This window comes from Pocillopora damicornis, chromosome 11, assembly GCF_964200805.1.
Source record: "Pocillopora damicornis chromosome 11, jaPocDami1.2, whole genome shotgun sequence".
NCBI lineage: Eukaryota > Metazoa > Cnidaria > Anthozoa > Scleractinia > Pocilloporidae > Pocillopora > Pocillopora damicornis.
This window is the reverse complement of record NC_142680.1, coordinates 9,536,738-9,555,761: the sequence shown is the minus strand read 5'-3', so window position 1 is coordinate 9,555,761 and position 19,024 is coordinate 9,536,738. Positions and strand designations below refer to the sequence as shown.

At 37.2% G+C, this 19,024-nt stretch overlaps 2 protein-coding genes and 1 long non-coding RNA gene across 3 annotated transcripts; 1 reads left to right on the top strand and 2 right to left on the bottom strand.

Moving 5' to 3' along the window:
- Positions 1 to 256: 256 nt before the first annotated feature.
- Positions 257 to 5,931, bottom strand: LOC113671232 (uncharacterized). The gene is made up of 11 exons (XM_089188043.1): positions 5,495 to 5,931; positions 5,155 to 5,270; positions 4,456 to 4,641; positions 4,064 to 4,119; positions 3,085 to 3,247; positions 2,604 to 2,703; positions 2,296 to 2,371; positions 1,842 to 1,967; positions 1,160 to 1,327; positions 669 to 726; positions 257 to 486 (listed from the first exon to the last, which is right to left on the bottom strand). Exons 1-11 carry the CDS (start codon positions 5,928 to 5,930, stop codon positions 373 to 375), a joined length of 1,599 nt encoding a protein of 532 aa, XP_089044169.1. The 5' UTR covers position 5,931; the 3' UTR covers positions 257 to 372.
- Positions 5,932 to 7,759: 1,828 nt separating this feature from the next.
- On the top strand, positions 7,760 to 13,927 carry LOC113671243 (uncharacterized). The gene is made up of 12 exons (XM_027187450.2): positions 7,760 to 7,972; positions 8,320 to 8,390; positions 8,506 to 8,551; positions 9,077 to 9,262; positions 9,335 to 9,390; positions 10,113 to 10,275; positions 10,550 to 10,646; positions 11,080 to 11,155; positions 11,860 to 11,985; positions 12,366 to 12,533; positions 12,734 to 12,791; positions 13,373 to 13,927. Exons 1-12 carry the CDS (start codon positions 7,760 to 7,762, stop codon positions 13,484 to 13,486), a joined length of 1,374 nt encoding a protein of 457 aa, XP_027043251.2. The 3' UTR covers positions 13,487 to 13,927.
- Positions 13,928 to 15,684: 1,757 nt separating this feature from the next.
- Positions 15,685 to 17,460, bottom strand: LOC113671141 (uncharacterized). Its single transcript, XR_003446230.2, has 2 exons — positions 17,271 to 17,460; positions 15,685 to 16,036 (listed from the first exon to the last, which is right to left on the bottom strand). It is a non-coding gene; the product is annotated as an uncharacterized LOC113671141 (long non-coding RNA).
- Positions 17,461 to 19,024: the final 1,564 nt, after the last annotated feature.

Below are 19,024 nucleotides of genomic sequence, written 5' to 3'. Positions count from 1 at the left end.
TTTTCACCGTCAGTTCTGAATAGTCACTGGGAAAAATCAATTTCTTTTTTCGCTCACTTTTTTGCTGCTCCTCAAAACGATAAAAAAAATATGTAGAAAAATATTTGTTCGATTAACTTTAAACCAAAAAAGAGATTGTAAACTGTTTATTATTCCTTGGTTTAAACGCCGCTTTTTTGCCTCAATTTTAAAAACAACTGTTTCCAAGAAGATCAAGTTCTGCTTGACATTTACAGTAAGAGCAAATGCGTTCCCTTTCGTGTGAAAATGGCAGAAAGCAAAGTATTTCAGCCAAATTTGCCGTTTGCTGTCAGAGCTGAAAGCAAAAGTTAAGGTAGATAGGGGTGGTTGCCTTTTCGTTCAACAGTTCTTTTATTCTGAGTTGTGCGCTTCAGAGCTCCAAAAGCTAACGAGAAAATTCTGATCTAAAAGTGACTTCAACTGACGAGAGTGTTCACGGTCTCGTACTTCAGCCATCACTTTTGCCTGTAAAAAAAGAAAAGAGCAAGAAAACGGTCCTTTTATATATATATATTTTAAAAAATTTTGGTGGAAAAACAATTAAAGAAAAAATACCGAAAATGAACAAACAGTGAGGACATTTGCACCTAAGGGAATTAGAGTCCACTTGTAACAACAAGCTAATAGTTTGCAATGAAATACAATACCTGTAGGCAAAGTATGCCGGGATCTCTCCACGCTGGCTCTTGACTGACATCTTTAATTCTGTTGATAAGAACAGACAAAGACTGTTAAAACGTTCCACAAAGTCACAATTAGATTTGATCGAGGGTTCGATTTCTAAATTATGCTTATGCTACACAATAATCAACAGCTTATAAAAGCTTCATGCCATTTAAAGTTACGGAGTTGTTTTGCAAAATGTTGGTGCCAACAGAATAATTTTTCGGTACATCTTAAGACAATCTTCAGACAGTTTATTACATAACGTTGTGGGTACTCAACACCTACAGGTACTTTACGGTGGCAAAAATGAAAAATAATATGGTTTCTCCCCTGCATAAAGGACTTTTGTTAAAAATACAACGAAAAATAAGACGTTCAGATCCACTGGAATATGTATACTCCGTTCACCAGTGGGACCTGAGGGTGAAAGCCCTCCGAAAAATTACATCTGCTCAATCTCTGTCCTACTTACACTGCTCCTGTTGATGCAATTAACCGCAAAAGCGTTGCCATGGTAGCAAGCCGGTCATCGATCCGAACTGCAAACCGTAACAGTCTTCCATCCGTCGCGAGCCCGCGGGCAATCACCTGCGGAAGAAGAGCTGGCTCTATGTTTGCCTCAGTAAGGACAACTACTACCCTAAGGAAAAAAAATTACAATTAAAAGGAGGTGGTGGTTGCAATTAACGTTATTGATAAAGTTAAGTCTTTGAATATCTTGGAGTGCTTTTTATTTTAGCTTCGACAATCAAATGACACCTACCGAGTGAAGGAAAAGTTTCCATCTTGTTTCCAGAAGATGAACGAAATGAACCAATGATCGAAAAGTGTGTTAGATTAAAATGTGCCTTTACCACTATGGGACTAAGCCAATTAGGATGAGGATGTCAGGATTCGTGCATAATGGCCGTTCATTTATCTATCTATTTTTTTAAAATATTTTTATTTATTTATTATTTTTTTGGAGCGATAGAGATATTTCATGTGCGTTGTTACGGTTTCTATTGTCTGATAGGTTAACGTTACTCTCTACTTTTCTCTCGCTGGCGTTTATAAAAAATGCCATGCACTTTATTTCCAATTGTTTGGCATGTATCAGTAATGAGCAGCATCATATTGGTTTTCATATAATTTCTTTTTTCATTTTGCCGTACCGTTTTCCTTTAAGTTCAGGAAGATGCCCTCCTAGAAGAGCCGCCAGCCCTATTGCACCGTCTGCTTCTAAGATGACTTTCTCATACTCCAACAATCTCAGCAGAGCTAATGCTATTAGATCTTCCCTGAAAGGGAAATACAGTCACACAATATTCCTTTTTCTTAGAAATCAAGGTTCTCTTCTGAATGGAAAGAACCTCCTTTCAAACCGCTCACAGAGCGATTGTCATTCTCGCTAAAGCATCTCTATGTGGTTGATATAGAAGTGAGGCAATCCTCATAAAAATGCTAACTGACTCATCACAAACATGGCTATCTCAGACCAAAAAACAGTTCTGGCATGAAAACTTTTGTTATCATTACGACAGTCTCACGATCATCTTTGACGGTGACATTGATTCAGATGCTTCGTTTCGCATGAACTTCGTAATCTAAATCTGCCTGTGAACATACTTTACAGTGATGCATTTGTCCATTAAATCCTCGGCGAGTCTGAGAGGACTGCTGCTAATCTCACTACTATCCATATCTGCAATTGAGGGTGTTCAGAATATCAAAACCATAAAAGTTATCAAAAATTTAAGTTAGAGCGCCATTTAATTGATTTTGCTGACGTACTGCACCTAAACATCGAGATGTTAAACTGTCCAGTTTGTTGAAGGTCCATAAATCGTGATGGCCTGGTTCTTTAATGGAAGAGATGAATTGAAAATGTTATATGAGGTTTATGGAGAGAGTATGTTCACACTGAAATAACTTACCGTCCACCTTTATCAAGTCTTTAGATAATACAGCTGTTTTCGTTACGTTTCCTTCGTGGTGTGCCATAGCCACATCTAGGCTCCGTTCCCTTGTTACTGGCTGATAACAAACACAACTCAGTCACGTTTCAGGGTCGGTTAATACATGTTTTTCTCAGCGTTTTCCTGAGTGCATAAAAAGATTATCATTCCTCATATCAAACCAGAGAATGCTTGTTACCCGAATAAAATGTTTGATTTTATTATTAACCAAGTCGTAAATTAAAAGAATTGAAGGGAGGTAAGGAAAAGCTGAGGCGATATGCGTTTAAATACTTACTCTCAGAGACTAACTAGAAAATGGACACATTCAGAGTAAAGTCAATCTCGGTATCTCTATGTCACACAAAAGTTTTAGGTAATATGGCAAAATAAATTTACGTAAGGAAAACCGTAGACCATATACAACTAGAATCATTTTTAAAAAAATATTAACGCTTACTATGATTTTTACAGAAGGGTAAAGCGTTTTGACAGCTATACAAGTCCCAGCAATTAGGGTCCCTCCTCCAACGGGAATGATTATAGCATCTACTTCTTCTAGCTGATCCACAATCTCTAATCCCATGGTGCCTTGCCCGCTCACAATATCAGGGTTGTCGTTTCTGAGTGTATAAAAAATAACTAACATTCAAGATGAGTAATATCTATTCTATTTCAGTGCAAGTAACAAACAACCCTTACAGGTGACTGATATAAACTTGATTTACGATGAAAGGATGACCGCACATTTACTAAAGTATCATTTTATATTTTTGTGGGATCTTTTTCAACAATAAGGTATCCGGCTGATGTAAATGTATCTGGAAATTTGCAAATCTTATGACCATGAATTAGATTTTTTTCACTTGTATTGTGGTCCTCGACTCATGCACCGAAAAATGAACATCCTACCCACGATTTAGGTTCTTGTTCTTCACTATCTTGTTGATTTAGTGCCGATATAGCAAAAAAAATTGTAGAAAATCTCTTTGGTTTTTAAATTTTAAGTAACCATTTTTCTCTTCCTCTCCCCTCCTTGTATTCTTTTGCATTCACGCGCGGTGTGCGTCATTTCACAAATTAGCCAATCACGTCAAAGAACCCTAACCTTGAGATTGGAAAACCGACGTGGACATTTTCGCGTACTTTTTGTTTTTCTTTGTCGAGTTTTAGTTGTTCTTGAGCTTTCGTTCGCGTAAATTTGTTACCACTTTGGAATTGTTAAAAAGAATCGAAGCTTTAATTTTTTAGCCAAATTATGTGGTTCATTTAATAACTTTAATACATATTTTCTACGGAATTTGGACTCTAACCTCTTTTTTCCTAAACGGAATTTTTACAAAAATATATATCTTGATGTTGAATTTGAAAGATGGGCATGTTTGAGTAGGATCCCATAGGATATGAAAAAGTTCAGACAAACCATGGAATACGCTTACTCATTGAGAGAAATAAGTCCCTTCTCAATTGCGATTTTCGTACCTCTCTCCAGCAGCTAAAACAAAAAATAGAAATCAAAGTGAGTAAAAGACATTTGAAATTCGTTTAGCGTTCGGTCCATCGATCCTAGTTTCATGAAATCCAAATAAGAAACGTGTAGCTAATCACTAAGGTGTTTTTAAAACTGTTTCAGTTATATTAGGAAGAGGTATTAGATAGCGCAAATATTAGAGCATTAAAAGATTTATATTACAAGTTTTATTTGACACTTGATGGCTTCATTACTAGTTGCAACTTGGACGTGATATTAAACGTGTGTTGGTTTTAATTACATGGCTGCTGAGTCAGCCTCCAGAAATACAGTTATCGAAAGTATAATGCATATATTGACCTCACTCTCGTCCAGACCACATTCAGTGATGTCAGCGTCATATTTCTCGCACAACCTGATTTTAACAGGACATCTACTTTCTGGTAAAAGAACCGTAACAGGAATCCCGAGGGATTTCCCGTGATAGGCAATAGCGATGGCATGGTTACCAGATGAGGTGGCGATGACTCCAGATCTCTTTTGACTCTGTCGATTAATGACATCCACAGTTAACTCAACAGCTTGCTGTCATGGGAAGGAATGCGAGATCATTTTCTTTTTCATGAAAGTTATGGACGTAATGGGGGACGAATTATAATGACTTGTTCAAGCCTTACTTTCATGAAATGATACAGAGTGGCCGGTTGCAATTCGTATATGCCATCGATTCGTATTTGAAGGAGTGACGTTGAAATATTTGACTTCATGATTAGCGCCGTGTGAAACTACTCAAAGGAATTTACGAAATTATGCAAATACAAAATATCATACACCATAGCATATGCACGTGAATGCATACAAAAACTCCATATCCGCTCACATGAGCAAATTGATGTGGATGTCTCTGAAAATGAAGATGATTAAAAATGACTGAAAATGAAACCTTGGAAATTTTCGGCTAGATTTTCCAAGTTACATAAGCAGCGACTTCGCTCGACTTATGCAAATAATTACTTATACTCTCCCAAGATAATAATGAGCTGCACCATGATTTCTTACCTGATGCAGTCGGAGTAATGCATAGCGAGCTCCTCTGTCATAAAAACTTCCAGATGGGTTCTGGTACTCTCTCTTGAAATAAACCTCCATGTCGTCTATCTCTGGAATCGATGCTGCTCTCTGCGAAAAAGTCACTTTCTCGTTTGAAATTTTCGTGAGTTTGATAGGGTGATATGTAAATACAGAAATGATGATCAAATGGATAGAATGATAAATAAATGGTCGCACGGATGGGATTTTATGATTATGTTGCATTAATGCAACATAATCTGGTTGGCTTTTGGGAGTAATTTTTTACGACAATCAATCGAAATGCCCTCGAAATTTATTATTTTTTTACAAACCTCACATGGCGTCTTGGGAACACCTTCATGGATCCAAAACGCCGCGGTTACGATATTTGAAAGCGAAACAGAGGATACTCTCTTCATTCTTTCGACTCGGCCTCCCCACAACTTATCCAGATTCCACTCTTTGAATTTTTCCTTCGCTCTGTTATATTTTTCTTTAAGTTCCGCCAAATCCGGCTTTCTAAAGGCAGATATATTGCTTTTACCAGTCCCCAAGATGGAATGTCTTTTTCCGGACGTGTGAGGTTTGAAATAAATATAATTGCTGCTCGTGTCTATCTGTGATTTAGGTGTTAGTGTTGAGGGTGACTCATCCACGATTGGATTCAATGAAACGTGGCAATCTTGATCATTTAAAACAGTTGTTTCATTTTCTAACATCGCTTCGAATTCATCTGTTAAAGTCGAAGTAGAATCAGACTCCATGATCTCCATAAATTTTCAGCGCGTTCACTTGAAAATGCGTCCGTTACGTCAGAAGAAGATTTGACGTCGTCACCAAAGGTTGCGTCATAGTTTGTCTGTAACGAACTCAACATTTTCATTCCGTGTTAATCTTCACAATACTATGCCATCCACGTTCCCATGATTATAAGGTTTTATTCTATTCAAAGACAATGTTCTAAGGTGCCTGGAATAATTCAATTTATTGTTTTTTTAGAGGGCACGGTAACGAATCTTGCAATCTGATTGGTTCTTTACCCGGTCAGTATTTTCCTATCTCTGCCCACGGGCCACGGTAACGCTTTCGTGAGTCGCCGAGTACATCCCAACTTTCGTCATTTTCCATAAATATACCTCGGTTTCCGGATGGGCAGTATTTTTAAGCAAACACGTCGGTCACCACCTCAAGCCGATAAATAACTTATGAATCCTCTCTTTTCTCTATCAAATCACTTTGGTTGACAGAAAAATATTGGTTTCAGAATGAATTTGTATAAACAATAGTGTCATTACGTTGGTTGACAAGCGGCCTAAAAACCGTCTGCAATTAATTTTAATCGTTCACAAAAAGTACCCAGAAAGTTGAAACGTGAGGTATTTGGTTACAGTTAAACTGAACGATGGAACTTTCATTCATTTAATATCTGAATTTTCTCGAGCAATTTGTTCATAGTGAAAGAGCGAGCGAAGTTTTAATTTAAGTTCTACAACAAATATACGCTCCTGGTGAGTCTTTCCAATTCCGTTCAATTTGGACATTTGTACCTTAAATTGCACAACAGAAATTGAAGGAATTTTTTGAGAAAAGGCCGCATTACATTCCCTTGTATCTCGTTGGAGTGTGCCGTTCGAATTTAGTTTTTGTGTAGGAAAGATCAGAGTTAAACACGCCATTACAGCAAACAAACGAGCAAACTCTCACAACTTCAAAATAAAAAGATTGAATTTACTCACAATTAATTTCCTCGCCGTTTACTTAATGAACAGAGGTAAATCTTCGTACATGAATGAATCGTCGATGAGAGTGAATAATAGTTTCCGTTAGATCATTAACTGATTTTGAAGAAAACATTGTCGTGACTGTCCTTGCCAAACTAGTTCTGTTGGTTTTCAAATGTTCCTTCGCCTTTCTTTTTCTTGCGCGCTCTCTAATTGACAGGTGTCATATTGTGACAGATACTTGTAAAAATAATGTTTCAAAGTTTGTTTGGAAGCCTTTTAAATCACCTTTATCGTTACGGAAATGAAAATGTTTCGCTGAGGCATCTCTCTTAAATTTGCATCACCTCTATTTTAACTACCATTTACTCACTCAAAAATTGTTCAGTTTATGGAAGATCTTGCCGTCTTTACGGCCATAAATCATTCGGGTTCTTTCGGAAAGAATTCGTCAAGTTTAAAAACAATAAATATGTTATTTACCGGCTAAGGGTCGGTCCGTATGGTGAAAAACTGTGACCTCGGTCTTGAAAATGCTGCCCTCGGCCTACGGCCTCGGGCAGTATTTTCAAGACCTCGGTCACAGTTTTTCACCATACGGACCTCCCAGCCGGCAAATAACATATATTAATGTGATGACGATGCTTAGATGCGAAGAATTTCGTTAAGATTGCATCAATAATTCATTTAACTTCTTAAACAGTCTACACAACACTTAAAGAATTCCATTAAGATTGCGTCATTAATTCATTTAACTTCTCAAACAGTCTACACAATATTTTTTAGGCTTCCTTACTCGATCACAAACACAGATTCTGTAGAAGAACGGCTTCAAGAAAAACGGCAACAGCGATCTGACTTTGGGAAAAGCAATGGCATCGAGGAAAGCGAAAATACTTTATGACGAGTCTTTGAATCCATTCGCTGAACCGCGCACATCTGTCGCGTTCTCAGAGCAGCTCAGAGACAAATTGAAACTAATGGGATTCGGTGGCGACACGGAAAAACCAGTTGGAATTGAGTTTGATGATATCGTCGCTGCCTCATTTCGAATCCGAAAAGGGGTCGGAAAGACGCCTTGCGAGGTAAATTTTATAAGACATTGTAACAATGGACGTTCCTTTGCGCGCGCTATGAAGTTTTCATTGAGCTGAAACAGAACGAAACGAGGATGCAGTCAAAAAATATACAAGTGAGCTATGTTAAATTCAGTTTGGGGCGAATATATCTCCGGTCCGTTAACGCACATGTAGCAGTATCTCAAAAATGGTAACCTCTTTTTGAGGGAAGAATAATGAAGATTGTATAGTTCCTCTTAGTTTTGTCTCTCTTCGCCATTTAACCCAATATTCTGGAACGTAATAAGCTCGTTAAAACTGCTAGAGTAAAGCTACCATTCTAATACCGATTCTTTGCTCACCCTTACCTTTAGAAATGCAGTATTCCAGAACTTAGTACCATGGAAGTGTTTTTTAAAAAGGAAAACCTGCATCCGTCAGGGAGGTAAGGATTGTAATTCAGAGTTTTTTTGAAAATTTCAGTGGCATATCTATTAAAGTGAATTTTTAGCCAGCAAATAAAGAGTGCCCTATACATGTGTTCGTTTAACTATTTTCAGCTTTAAGGAAAGAGGAGCAATCAATTCCTTGTTACTATTATCTGAGGTAAGTTTTGTCAAAATTTCAGTAAGCGTTGATTTCTTCTTAATACCAGTCTTTATCTTTCGATTATTTGTTGTTACACCATTAAGAGCACTTTTCAGTTTGATCATATTTACACTCCAGAGCCAAGTGCGAACAACATACATCGATATCATGCCGAATCAGTGAATCGAATAAGCTTTCATTGCCAGGGATTTCGTGTATTTGTCCAACAAGTTAATAAAATGTCACGAAACATTAGCTACTGCCAATTTTGCGGTCGAATGCTCCATCACTGAGCTGCGTGAACTCGTCAGTGGATCATGTTATATACCGATTTTATAGATGACAAACGTCTTACTTGTAAATGCCGGTGAGATGAATGATGTCCAGCACATCCCATGTTTATACAGAGTTTGAAAGATATCAAATTTTAAGCTCGGTCTTTTCTTGACGGAGGAACATTTTCAGGAACACAAGACGAAGAAAACTCCTAGGACATCGGACCTAAGAAGTTTAATGGTCTTCAATTAACTTCAACAAATTTAGGATCAAAAAGGCCGAGGAGTCATAACGGCCACTCCTGGAAATCACGGAATAGCACTTGCGTTTCACGGGCAAGCGTTAGGGATTCCCGTCCACGTGGTTTTACCTGAACAGTCACCTTTGATCAAACAAACGATGTGCAAGAAATTTGGCGCCAGCATAATCATAAAGGGAAGCAACCAAGCGGAAGTAAGTCTTTCGTTGTCGTTTGTCTTGTTATTTTGTCTTTTTTTGCTTATTATCTCATCATTTGTCATTTAGGCAAAAGAGTTTGCTAGCAGCATGGCAACGGAAAAGCGCCTAGCTTATATCGAAGGGTGAGTGATACAGGTTACTGCTACCTCTTTGTTGTTGTTGCTATTGTTACTGTTGTTATTCTATGGTATCGTTGTGTTACTCATTTATGGGGTTTCTACCAGATGATGTAGTATATTTTATTTAGTATTTTTTTGACTGATTCTCTTTCTGGGGAAAATTTTTGGTTTAATACAGCAAATGACTTCACTTTTAATCTTTCCTTTCCTCACTTTTGAAAAGACTTTGATTACAAAAAAAGAACTGTGCGGAAGGTGTTCAAGAACTTGTAAAAAAACGAACAAAGACACTTACGTAATAACTTTTTGTTGTTGTCGCGTAACGTATGCGACCTAGTGACATCCATTGCTGAAATAGCTTCGTCCGCAATTGGTAGTTATCGTAAAGTGTTGTATAATTCAGTACCTGAGTGTTTCTTGGCTCTTGAATTCCGTAGCCGTTCCGAAAGATTTCGAGGTAAGTTTAGATTTAGATCTGATCCGAAGGGTCTCAATAGTAGTTTAGTGTTTATTTTTTGGTGTTTCGTTATAAAAATCAATGCCTTTTTCAAATACCTCAGTTGCGAATGCTTAATTATGGAACCCTTACGAATTGAGGACCTTTGCTATTGATGATCAAAACCAATCATTTGTGCGTTAACTGAGCACTTCCTGAAGATATCCTTTGCAGAAAACCTTTAAAAACCGTTACCTTGATTAATTTTTTTTCATTACTAAATGAACAGGCACGATCATCCTCACGTTATCAGTGGGCAGGGCACCATTGGATTAGAAATAATTGATCAAGTGTGCAATGTGGATGCAGTTGTCCTCCCCGTAGGGGGAGGAGGATTGCTGGCTGGTGTTGCTCTCGCTGTCAAGACAGTGTACCCAGATGTTCAGATAATAGTAAGTTTAATAATACCTGCCACCGTTCTTACGAGTAAGTTAACTGCTTCGAGAAATACATTTTTTAGCTCTGAGTGAGAGAACAGTGGTAGTTGACTCGACAATTTGCTTTAAGAAAGCCGTGACATATTTTTACATTTTCATCTATTTTAGTACCGAAAAGCTATTTGTTAGGTTGTCTGAAGATCTTTCCCCCATGAATAGTCAATTACTGTGTCTTGATTTGTATGATTACAGTTAAGTTGTTGTAAAGGGATTGTTTAACTTTTGAAAGGGTGTTGAATCAAAGAGGTGTCCAAGTTTTCAGACCGCAATTGATGCTGGTCATCCTGTCACGCTAAATATCGATCACCCTTCAGCTTTGACAGACGGTGAGTTAGCAGGTGCATTTAACTCTCAACCTTTTGAAGCCAACTGTCGTCTATGAAGAAACTTCAAGAGAATGTTCGAATAAAGGGAAACAAAAGTTCATTCCAGCTTCCCCTTTCGTAACTTTATATCCTTCTTGGCACCTTCATGTCCTTTTTGTAGTGATGGTATTGTTACTGATGACTGTTTTTTTCATAATTTTGATGGTAATGTGGTGTGGTGACATTCGTTAACCGAAATAACAAAGCACAAAGAAACATGGAAAACGAATTTCGAGTAAAACGTGTATTGTGCTTCGCTTTGCGTCAAAAAATGGTGTCTTTTCAGGCTCAAGTCTTTTTAATAAACTGTTAGTTAGCCTCGAGAATTGCGTTCCCTGTTGAATTGTCGTTACTTGAATTCTCACCGAGACTGTTTTCATTCCAATGCATTTAGCGCTGAACCTTCCTAAAGTGGGGAAAAACGCTTTTCATATCGCAACAGGACTTGTAGACAAACTTGTAGCTGTCAGGTAAATGAATTCCTTAAGGATAGCTATTTTGAGAAACAAAGCAACCATAGTGATTTCTTCGGCGTCGAATATCCTTGAGGTCGATTCTGAAACGTAACGTTGTGGAGAAAACCCTAATTTGCATTACAATTAGATCGAAGAAGAATATTCCTGAGAATGGAAAAGGGTCACGTGCTTGAAATATTTGTCATGTGATGACAGGAAACTAAGCGAGAGTTTTCTCTGTCTTCACATAATTTTTATTTGATGCTTGTAAATGCAGTGCATACACGAGTTGATCACAGAAATTACACGCCAAATTGTGTACCCGTCAGCGTTACTCTAGAGCCGAATCAAGGGAAGTAGACTTTCGTTGGCCTCTACCTCTTGCTTTTGCCAGTAAACAAGAAAAGCAGTTTATTTTGAAGCATTGATTGTGTTACTTGTTTATCTTCACCCAATGATCGATTCATAGTTGATTATAAATAAGTACAGAGAGGCGGAGACACCCAGTGTATTCCCGCCTTTCTAGATGATGCAACTATCACATCATTCTAGAAACTGGAACTTCATACTATTCTTGATCATATGACCAATTTATTGAAATCCCTTATTGTCACACATTTCATGCAGTAATCTACAGAGATAGTGCGGATAGGTCTTAACTGTACTTTTAAGAACGATATTAGAGCTTAATCCGAAATATAAACTACCTTTCCCTGCAGTGACGATCATATTAGTTTAGCCGTACTGAAGCTCATAGAAAATGAACGTGCCGTCACTGAGGGATCTGGGGCAGCCGGTGTTGCAGCCTTGCTGGGTGGGTATCTACCAGAGCTTCATGGCAAACGGTAAGTTTGCAGATCTGAGTCCATACAGTTATAAATCTTATGCATCAAGTATTCTTGTTGAAAATGTTTGACAATTTAGCAGTGGGTTTTCGGCAACTTGCTGTAGTAATTAGCACTCGTTTAGTGATTTGAACTGCGCTTAAATAATCTGTCAGCTGAGCTAACCTCCAGAGGAGAGGAAATTTACTTGAAACGTCGGGGGAAGGTAAAATTGCAGTGTTTAAATGAGAGAGGTGTACCATTACAAAAGGGATTCGCACAGCGAGGGTCTGAGAAATAGGGAATTTGTGACAAACGCGCACCACACCCTTAAGATATTGATGTGTCTTCTAATTAAGAAAGATTATATAATCTCAAACTGCTCCTTTGTCTATTTGCAGAGTAGTCGTGCCTCTTTGTGGTGGAAATATCGATCCGTCTGTACTAAGCTCTTGTATTGAGAAAGGACTTGCACTAGAGGGGAGACTGGTGCGATTTACAATTACCGTTGACGAAAAATCTGGAGGACTGGCTCAAATAATTACGTTACTAGCCTCCGTAAGCGCACGGTATGGGAGCAAGGAAATTTAAGTACAACTGTGATGCGAAATTATTAGCTGCGAAGATTTTGAGTCCAACTTGTATTAGCAAAAAATTTTATCGAGAGAGACGAGACGAGTATTGATCATGTAGCAGCTAACTTTAAACAAACTTCCATAGAATATTCAGCATCTGAGACAAATTCTGGATGTTTTTTTTTTTTTTGTAGGATACGAGATATGACTCAAGAACAAATTCTGACTGACAACAATATGTTTACGTTGAAGGTAAAGTTTTTTTATGAAAAATGATAAAACAAATTACCAAATGTGGTTTGTGTTGTTTTGAAATTTTTAAGGCACACAAAAGTCTATGAATAATGATAGGATGTAACTGCATATAAAAGAGGTATGACGAGATTTAAAAAGAAAATGATCAACCCTTTCATTCCAAAATAGGACCAAAAAAAAATTTCTCTCTACAAGATTAGAGCTTCGCCATACTCAGGAATATCCTGATTTTGCGTTCACGTTCGACACATTAAACTGATGATGTGATGACAAAACTAGTTTCGTCTACAATTACCTTTTGTTTTAATACTATTTGAACGTTCTTGCGTGCCTTTCCAAGCAAAAAGATGGTGATAATAAAGTAAATGCCAACTGGAAATATTATTTGATTTGAGACCGACTTTCTGGAGGGTAAAAAAGAAAACAGATATTCAGCTAAATATTTACCTCAAAACAAAGGGTTTTTCGAGTTCGAGGGGAGAAGGAAGGCAGAGATGGTTCTTGAAAATTATCATCAGAATTTTATGTGAACTCTTTTCGAATTCAAAAAATGATCCCCTGTTTCCTCTCCTACTCAGTGCAACGTTTTGGTCGAGGTTAGAGATTCCAAGCATGCGCAGAGTGTCAAGACTTCCCTTGAGTCTTATTACAAAGATGTGTTATGGAACGCCACAATAAAGGAAACGGCTTAATGAACGTGCGTGAGGACCGAGTATAAACCCTCGTTTGGCCCAAATATTTCTAAAGAATATTGTATGCGAGTTGTAGGTTTTCAATTGAGTCTAAAAACATCTAAGATTTCCTGGTTGCCTTTCTTCGCTTTGTAATTGGTCCAGAAAACCTGTGTCACTTACTCGATCAGACTCAGAAGAAAACCAATTGTAACTTTGACGCTGCATTTCCGATTCCTGATTCTATTTTGAGTTCTCATTGACTATTAAAAGTATTTCCCTTTCGTCTGGTTGGTCGTTGTGATTAGTTTGATTTTGGTCATGCACCACTTAATGGTGAGTGTTAAAACAGCTGGAAATAAAAATTTATACTGGAAACAAAATTGACTCTAAAATCTAACAAGTGCCTCGTCAGGCATGACAAAGATGCCATGAGTATTTCCTTTTGTCTTTTTGGTTGGCGTTGATAGCATATGTTTTCTTTTGTATCAGTTGTTAAGCTAAATAGCCCTTAATAAGTAGATCATTTCTTATGGCATATTTTATAAAGCTCTAAAAGTGGACGAATGAAATAAAAGAATGGTTTGCTCGTCGTGTTTCCTTCTTTTCAAAATATTACGGATTTCTGGTGATGTAATTCTAATTTTAGAAGCGTTCAATGTTCATTTCAAAAGATTTCAATTCATTATTTATTAGGGAAACAATAAAAACAATCAACCTCGGCATTTGAAAGGTTATACCGTCCCGATCATGAGGGAACGCAAATCGTCGGCACTGTAAGTACATATCAAGCTCTGTAGGTGATTTAATCCCATTTTAATCCCATCCGATCTCACAATTTACGAAAACTTCATTATTCTTGTGAAAAATGATAGCCGTCTTATTGAAACTTGATGACAAGTATAAGCCGGCAAAGAAAACAGTGCAAAAGCAATTATCTGTCACATCGATGTCAGCAGCCACAGGATTATGACACCTTACAGTCCCCATACATTTTCTTAGACTAAAAGTCTAAGAAAATGTAGGGGACTCTCCGGGATACTTACAGTACAGACGATTTGCGTCCCCTCATGTAACACCTTGAACTGTTTTGACAAACTTCGCCCCCTGCATGTCAGGACAAGTACGAGGTGAAATCGTCGCTAATTAGCAAACAAGACAACAGTATTCACTTTTGCTCGCTTAGCTTCGCTTGCCAACTTCTGGCCAGCAGACGGGAAGGAATATTCAAGTTTATAGTGCACTTCTCCCCCCGTTCATGCCAAACCTTTGATTTTCATTGTTGTTTGCTTATTTTTCATCTCGAATAATACTCAGTTACAAGGGTAAAAGTAAAATATTGGTTTCTCTTACCACCTATGGACTCCTCACATCGAAATGAAAGCCCCTGATGCTATTTGTGGAAGTGATGTATTCATCTGAGTAAAATTGTTTAAAATCAGTCGAGGAAAAAACATTCGACGGAGCCTTTGAAAAGTTTCATCTATCGGTTTCATTGATAAATACGCTATTCCCGCTCTTGAAATCAGTTGTTGAGTTATTCTGAGATAAAAGGCAATGACAGTCCTCTTTCCTGCAAAGAAAAGGTAAAAACTCCGAAGATAAGGGAGTAGAATTTACTTTGCCAGTGTCATTGCATTTCCCGACATGTTCAACGTTTACTAAAAGGAAAATACTATCGAAAGTTTGCAAATTATTTCTCGTTGTTAGCTGACTCGGTTGCAGACCTGGATTTCTTCACGAAACTCTATTACTTTTATATCCCCCTTCTCAGTATGCTAATCAGCCAACAAAACCCCTCGCTTTAAGCGAAGTTCGAGGAAATTTATGAAAGTATTTTTATTAACTAACCTTTGGACTGAGTTTTTATCTTAACTGGTACATAAGCACGTAGGACGAACCTATCTTAAATGTTCATCCCTTGATTTCTCTTGTTGTGGTGTAAACTGCGGAAAAATTGCAGCAAAGTTTTTCCTGTTGTGTACTGTAGGAAGTGCATGTTGCGGAAACTGAGCATTCTGCTCAAGAAAGGTTTGAAATTAATAATGTTTGGTAGTCGCGATCTACTGCGATTTAAGGCAAATTTTATTCGGACGCTAGAATATTAACGAAATGTCAACCGTAAAAACGAGTTAATAATCCTCCAAAGACTTTTAAGAGTTAAGATCCTTTAACACTCAAAATATTTAAGCGCAGAAAGAGAAACGCTACCATAACAATTTTTGACGCATGTACTTTATTTTTTCAACATTCCTATTTTTTCCTTCTCTCTTTTATATATTGACATCGAAAAAAACTAATTCTTCGAAAAGCGAATGGAAAGTGTTTTACACAAATAAAACCGCTCTTCGTAACAGGAAAGGGGACCTTTGATAAATTTCGAACGTGTGTCATTTTTCAGGCTGTCTTCAGTAGGTTTTAGTTTCACATGTTGTTATTTGCTAATCATTCCATATTCAGCCCTGTGTCCTGAGAGCGTTTCGTTGTCTTTGATCGCCGTGAGACATCCTTTGCGGCCTCCATACAGATAGCTTGTGTTTCCCTGCAAATGCGATCTAACGACTGGTATGCCTGAAACAAACGAATAAAAAAAAGATGTTTAAGACCACGGTGTACTCTAGGCGCAAGTTATAGAATCAGAGTGAAGAAGAATAAAAGGAAAGCTACCCCAGGTTCAAATCCTGCGCGAGGAGGATTCTAAGGGAGGTATTTTAGATTTTTTTTTTATTTTGACTCGAATAGCCAAGTAATCTTGTATATTTTTTCTCACGTGAATATGATGGCTCAAATCCTGATTTTCAGCCAGGAGTTTAGTAAAGATAGGGGAAACCGAATCAGTTCCCTATGAGGAAGCCTATAAGCTCGGAATGCTTCTATGATAGGCATCAAAATTTTATAATATTATGCAATGTTTTGATACCTTTATCATTTCAAACTTAACATACCGCTGAAAATTTGATTGTCTTTCAAATCCTGTTTGTCACGAATTGCCCAGTATTAATTCAACAAGAACTGCACTTGCTATATATTTATATTTCAGCAGTTAAAAAAAAATAGAACTTATCTCAGATTTAGAATTGGACAGCGGTATCCTCTCATTTTGGGAATATTCAAGTGAAATTAAAATTAAGGACAGGATACTTTATTGCTTCTGAGAATCAACTTTGACTACATTAATGATCGAATATATTGTTCCTAACCGAAAATTAAGGTTGTCTTATTTCCAAGGTGAGGTATTTGAATTTTATAATATTTTCCACCTAGAATTCGGATTCTTTTAAAGCCTTCTTTTTGGTAGATTTGGACAAAGTTTCGGAAGCGAATGAACAATAGTATTTACTGATACAATGAATAGACCTGAAATATTGAAAACTTTGACATAATAGCCATTCCGGCTAAAAAGCAGTCTCTTTTAGATGCCTTTTCGTTGTTTAATTTTTCACTCCTTTAATTTTCGCCTTGTGTTGTTAGAAGATTTCGTTCACTTCGACTTATTTCACATTTGCGTGGGGATTTTAATTCATGTATTCATTAAAATTTCAAATTAATTTTTTTTTCAAACGTTCAAAAATGGAGAATTTTATGATTTTGTTTTCGCTATTCTATTTGGTTACCGCTCATAACATCTTTTTGACCAAAAAAAAGGCTTCGAGAAAAACCTCTAACAACACAGCATCTAAAATATGAAAATAGACTGATCCCAGAAGCGAAATACAGTTAACTTAAAAATTCGTATCAAATTTGCTTTCAGAGGATAACAAAAGTTTTTGAGATCAATTTTTGATTGTGAAAAAAAGTTATCTACCTTCGTTAGCTGCCTCTTTCCCACGTTTCCGATTCCAGCCGTAAAGCACTCGGTCTGTGAAATCAAGGCTAACGTGAAAAGCAGGCCAAAGATCATCATCGTGGTCTTCATGTTTACTGCAAGTGAGGAAGGTTACTCAGTCGGGTGGACTCAACTGCAGACTCGATATGAGTTTGTTATAAAGTATTGTACTTAATCTAGGTTTGTCGCCTTCTTTTATAGCCGCATGCCAAGAAAATTGGCACTGAATTCAATATAGTTAAAAAACTGTTTGCCCTCAATTATTCCTTCCTGGCTAAAGAAAGGAAGAACAAAACCCAATTGCAGCCATTAAGCGTTCGTCATCTGTCCCATTTCCGTAAGCTTTCTTAATTCTTGGGACAATTTGCAAGCACAAATCACTTCCGAAAATAATGCCGGCTTTGCCTGAATGGTTGAAGACGACGCGACGGGTTTAATACGCGACCAATAATTACAAAATGTTTAAGAAGTGCCGCAAAAGTTTGCGTGGAATGTCCAAGTCGACGGAAATTACAAATAATTGTAATGATTCCGAGGGAATAGTTGTACACTGAGATGATTGGAAAGACAAACATTTGCCACCTAGCTTTTGTTTCACTCCGGAAAACTTTAGAAATATTCTTGTTACACCTCTTGGATGTGACTTCTACAGCGAAAATTTGTTTTATATTAGATACTCCGCCTTTAGATAATTTCCAATTCCAGATGTATTACCTATTTTTAGTGTATTTTTTATTATGTAAAACTAAATTTTGCGCTATTTCTTTTTCGTAAAAAGCCTCTTTCGAAGTTTTCTTTGTTTTTCAATTCTGAAATCCAAGCAGCACTTTTTAGAAGGTGGAGGGTTCTTTGTCGACATTCAATAATTACACCTTTAAATGACCATCCGCCTACCTCAGAGTTTTTTTTTTTTTTTAATTTATTTGAAATCGGCTGCGGCACTAGCTAATAACTTTTTAAAAATTCGTAAACTTTCGCTCTGGTGACGATTAAATTTCAACCCGACCTAACGCGTTCTTCTGCCTCTCAACTTTCACTCAAAAAATTATAAACAAGGTAGGTGCGGAACCCCTTCCGTAAAACGCCCCTTTTAAATCGGCCATTGTTCTTTAACGGCTTTTTAAAACCACGAAAAACTTTCCATTAAGCTATCAAGATGCGCTACCGACATTTCATATATCGTTTTATTTTAGTTTAGATTTAAAAAGCATATACATGACCATTTATTTCTAAAAAAACTCATCATGTTTAAGCCAAGGTGCTATTACTCTGATAATAAACTCACCTTCTCACCACGCCGATGATTTTTTCAAAAAAATATCCTGACGTCTATTGATACCTTTACCATAATTTCACCATTTGAATACTACAGTCGAATTTCCATTGTCTCTGAATTTCAAAAGAGAAAAACACAATTGTTTTTTAAAGGCGTCCAAACCGCTTTACCGACGCGTTAGCGCTCCAAGTTTATTTTCTCTGTTGTTACGGCTTCGTTGCAATCGTCATTAAGTTTTTCTCAAAAATCTCTGCAGCTCATTAATATGATGAACACGATTTTTCAATTTTGAAAATACTATTTCAGGCTGCACGATTTTAGAAATTAATTTTTAACCATTGAATAGATAAAAAGATCGTATTTAAATGAGCCGTGATAATCCTTTTGGACATATTAAGAAGCGGCAAAGAGTGAGACGAGTTTAACACCGCCTTTGACATTTAAAAATGGCTTCACT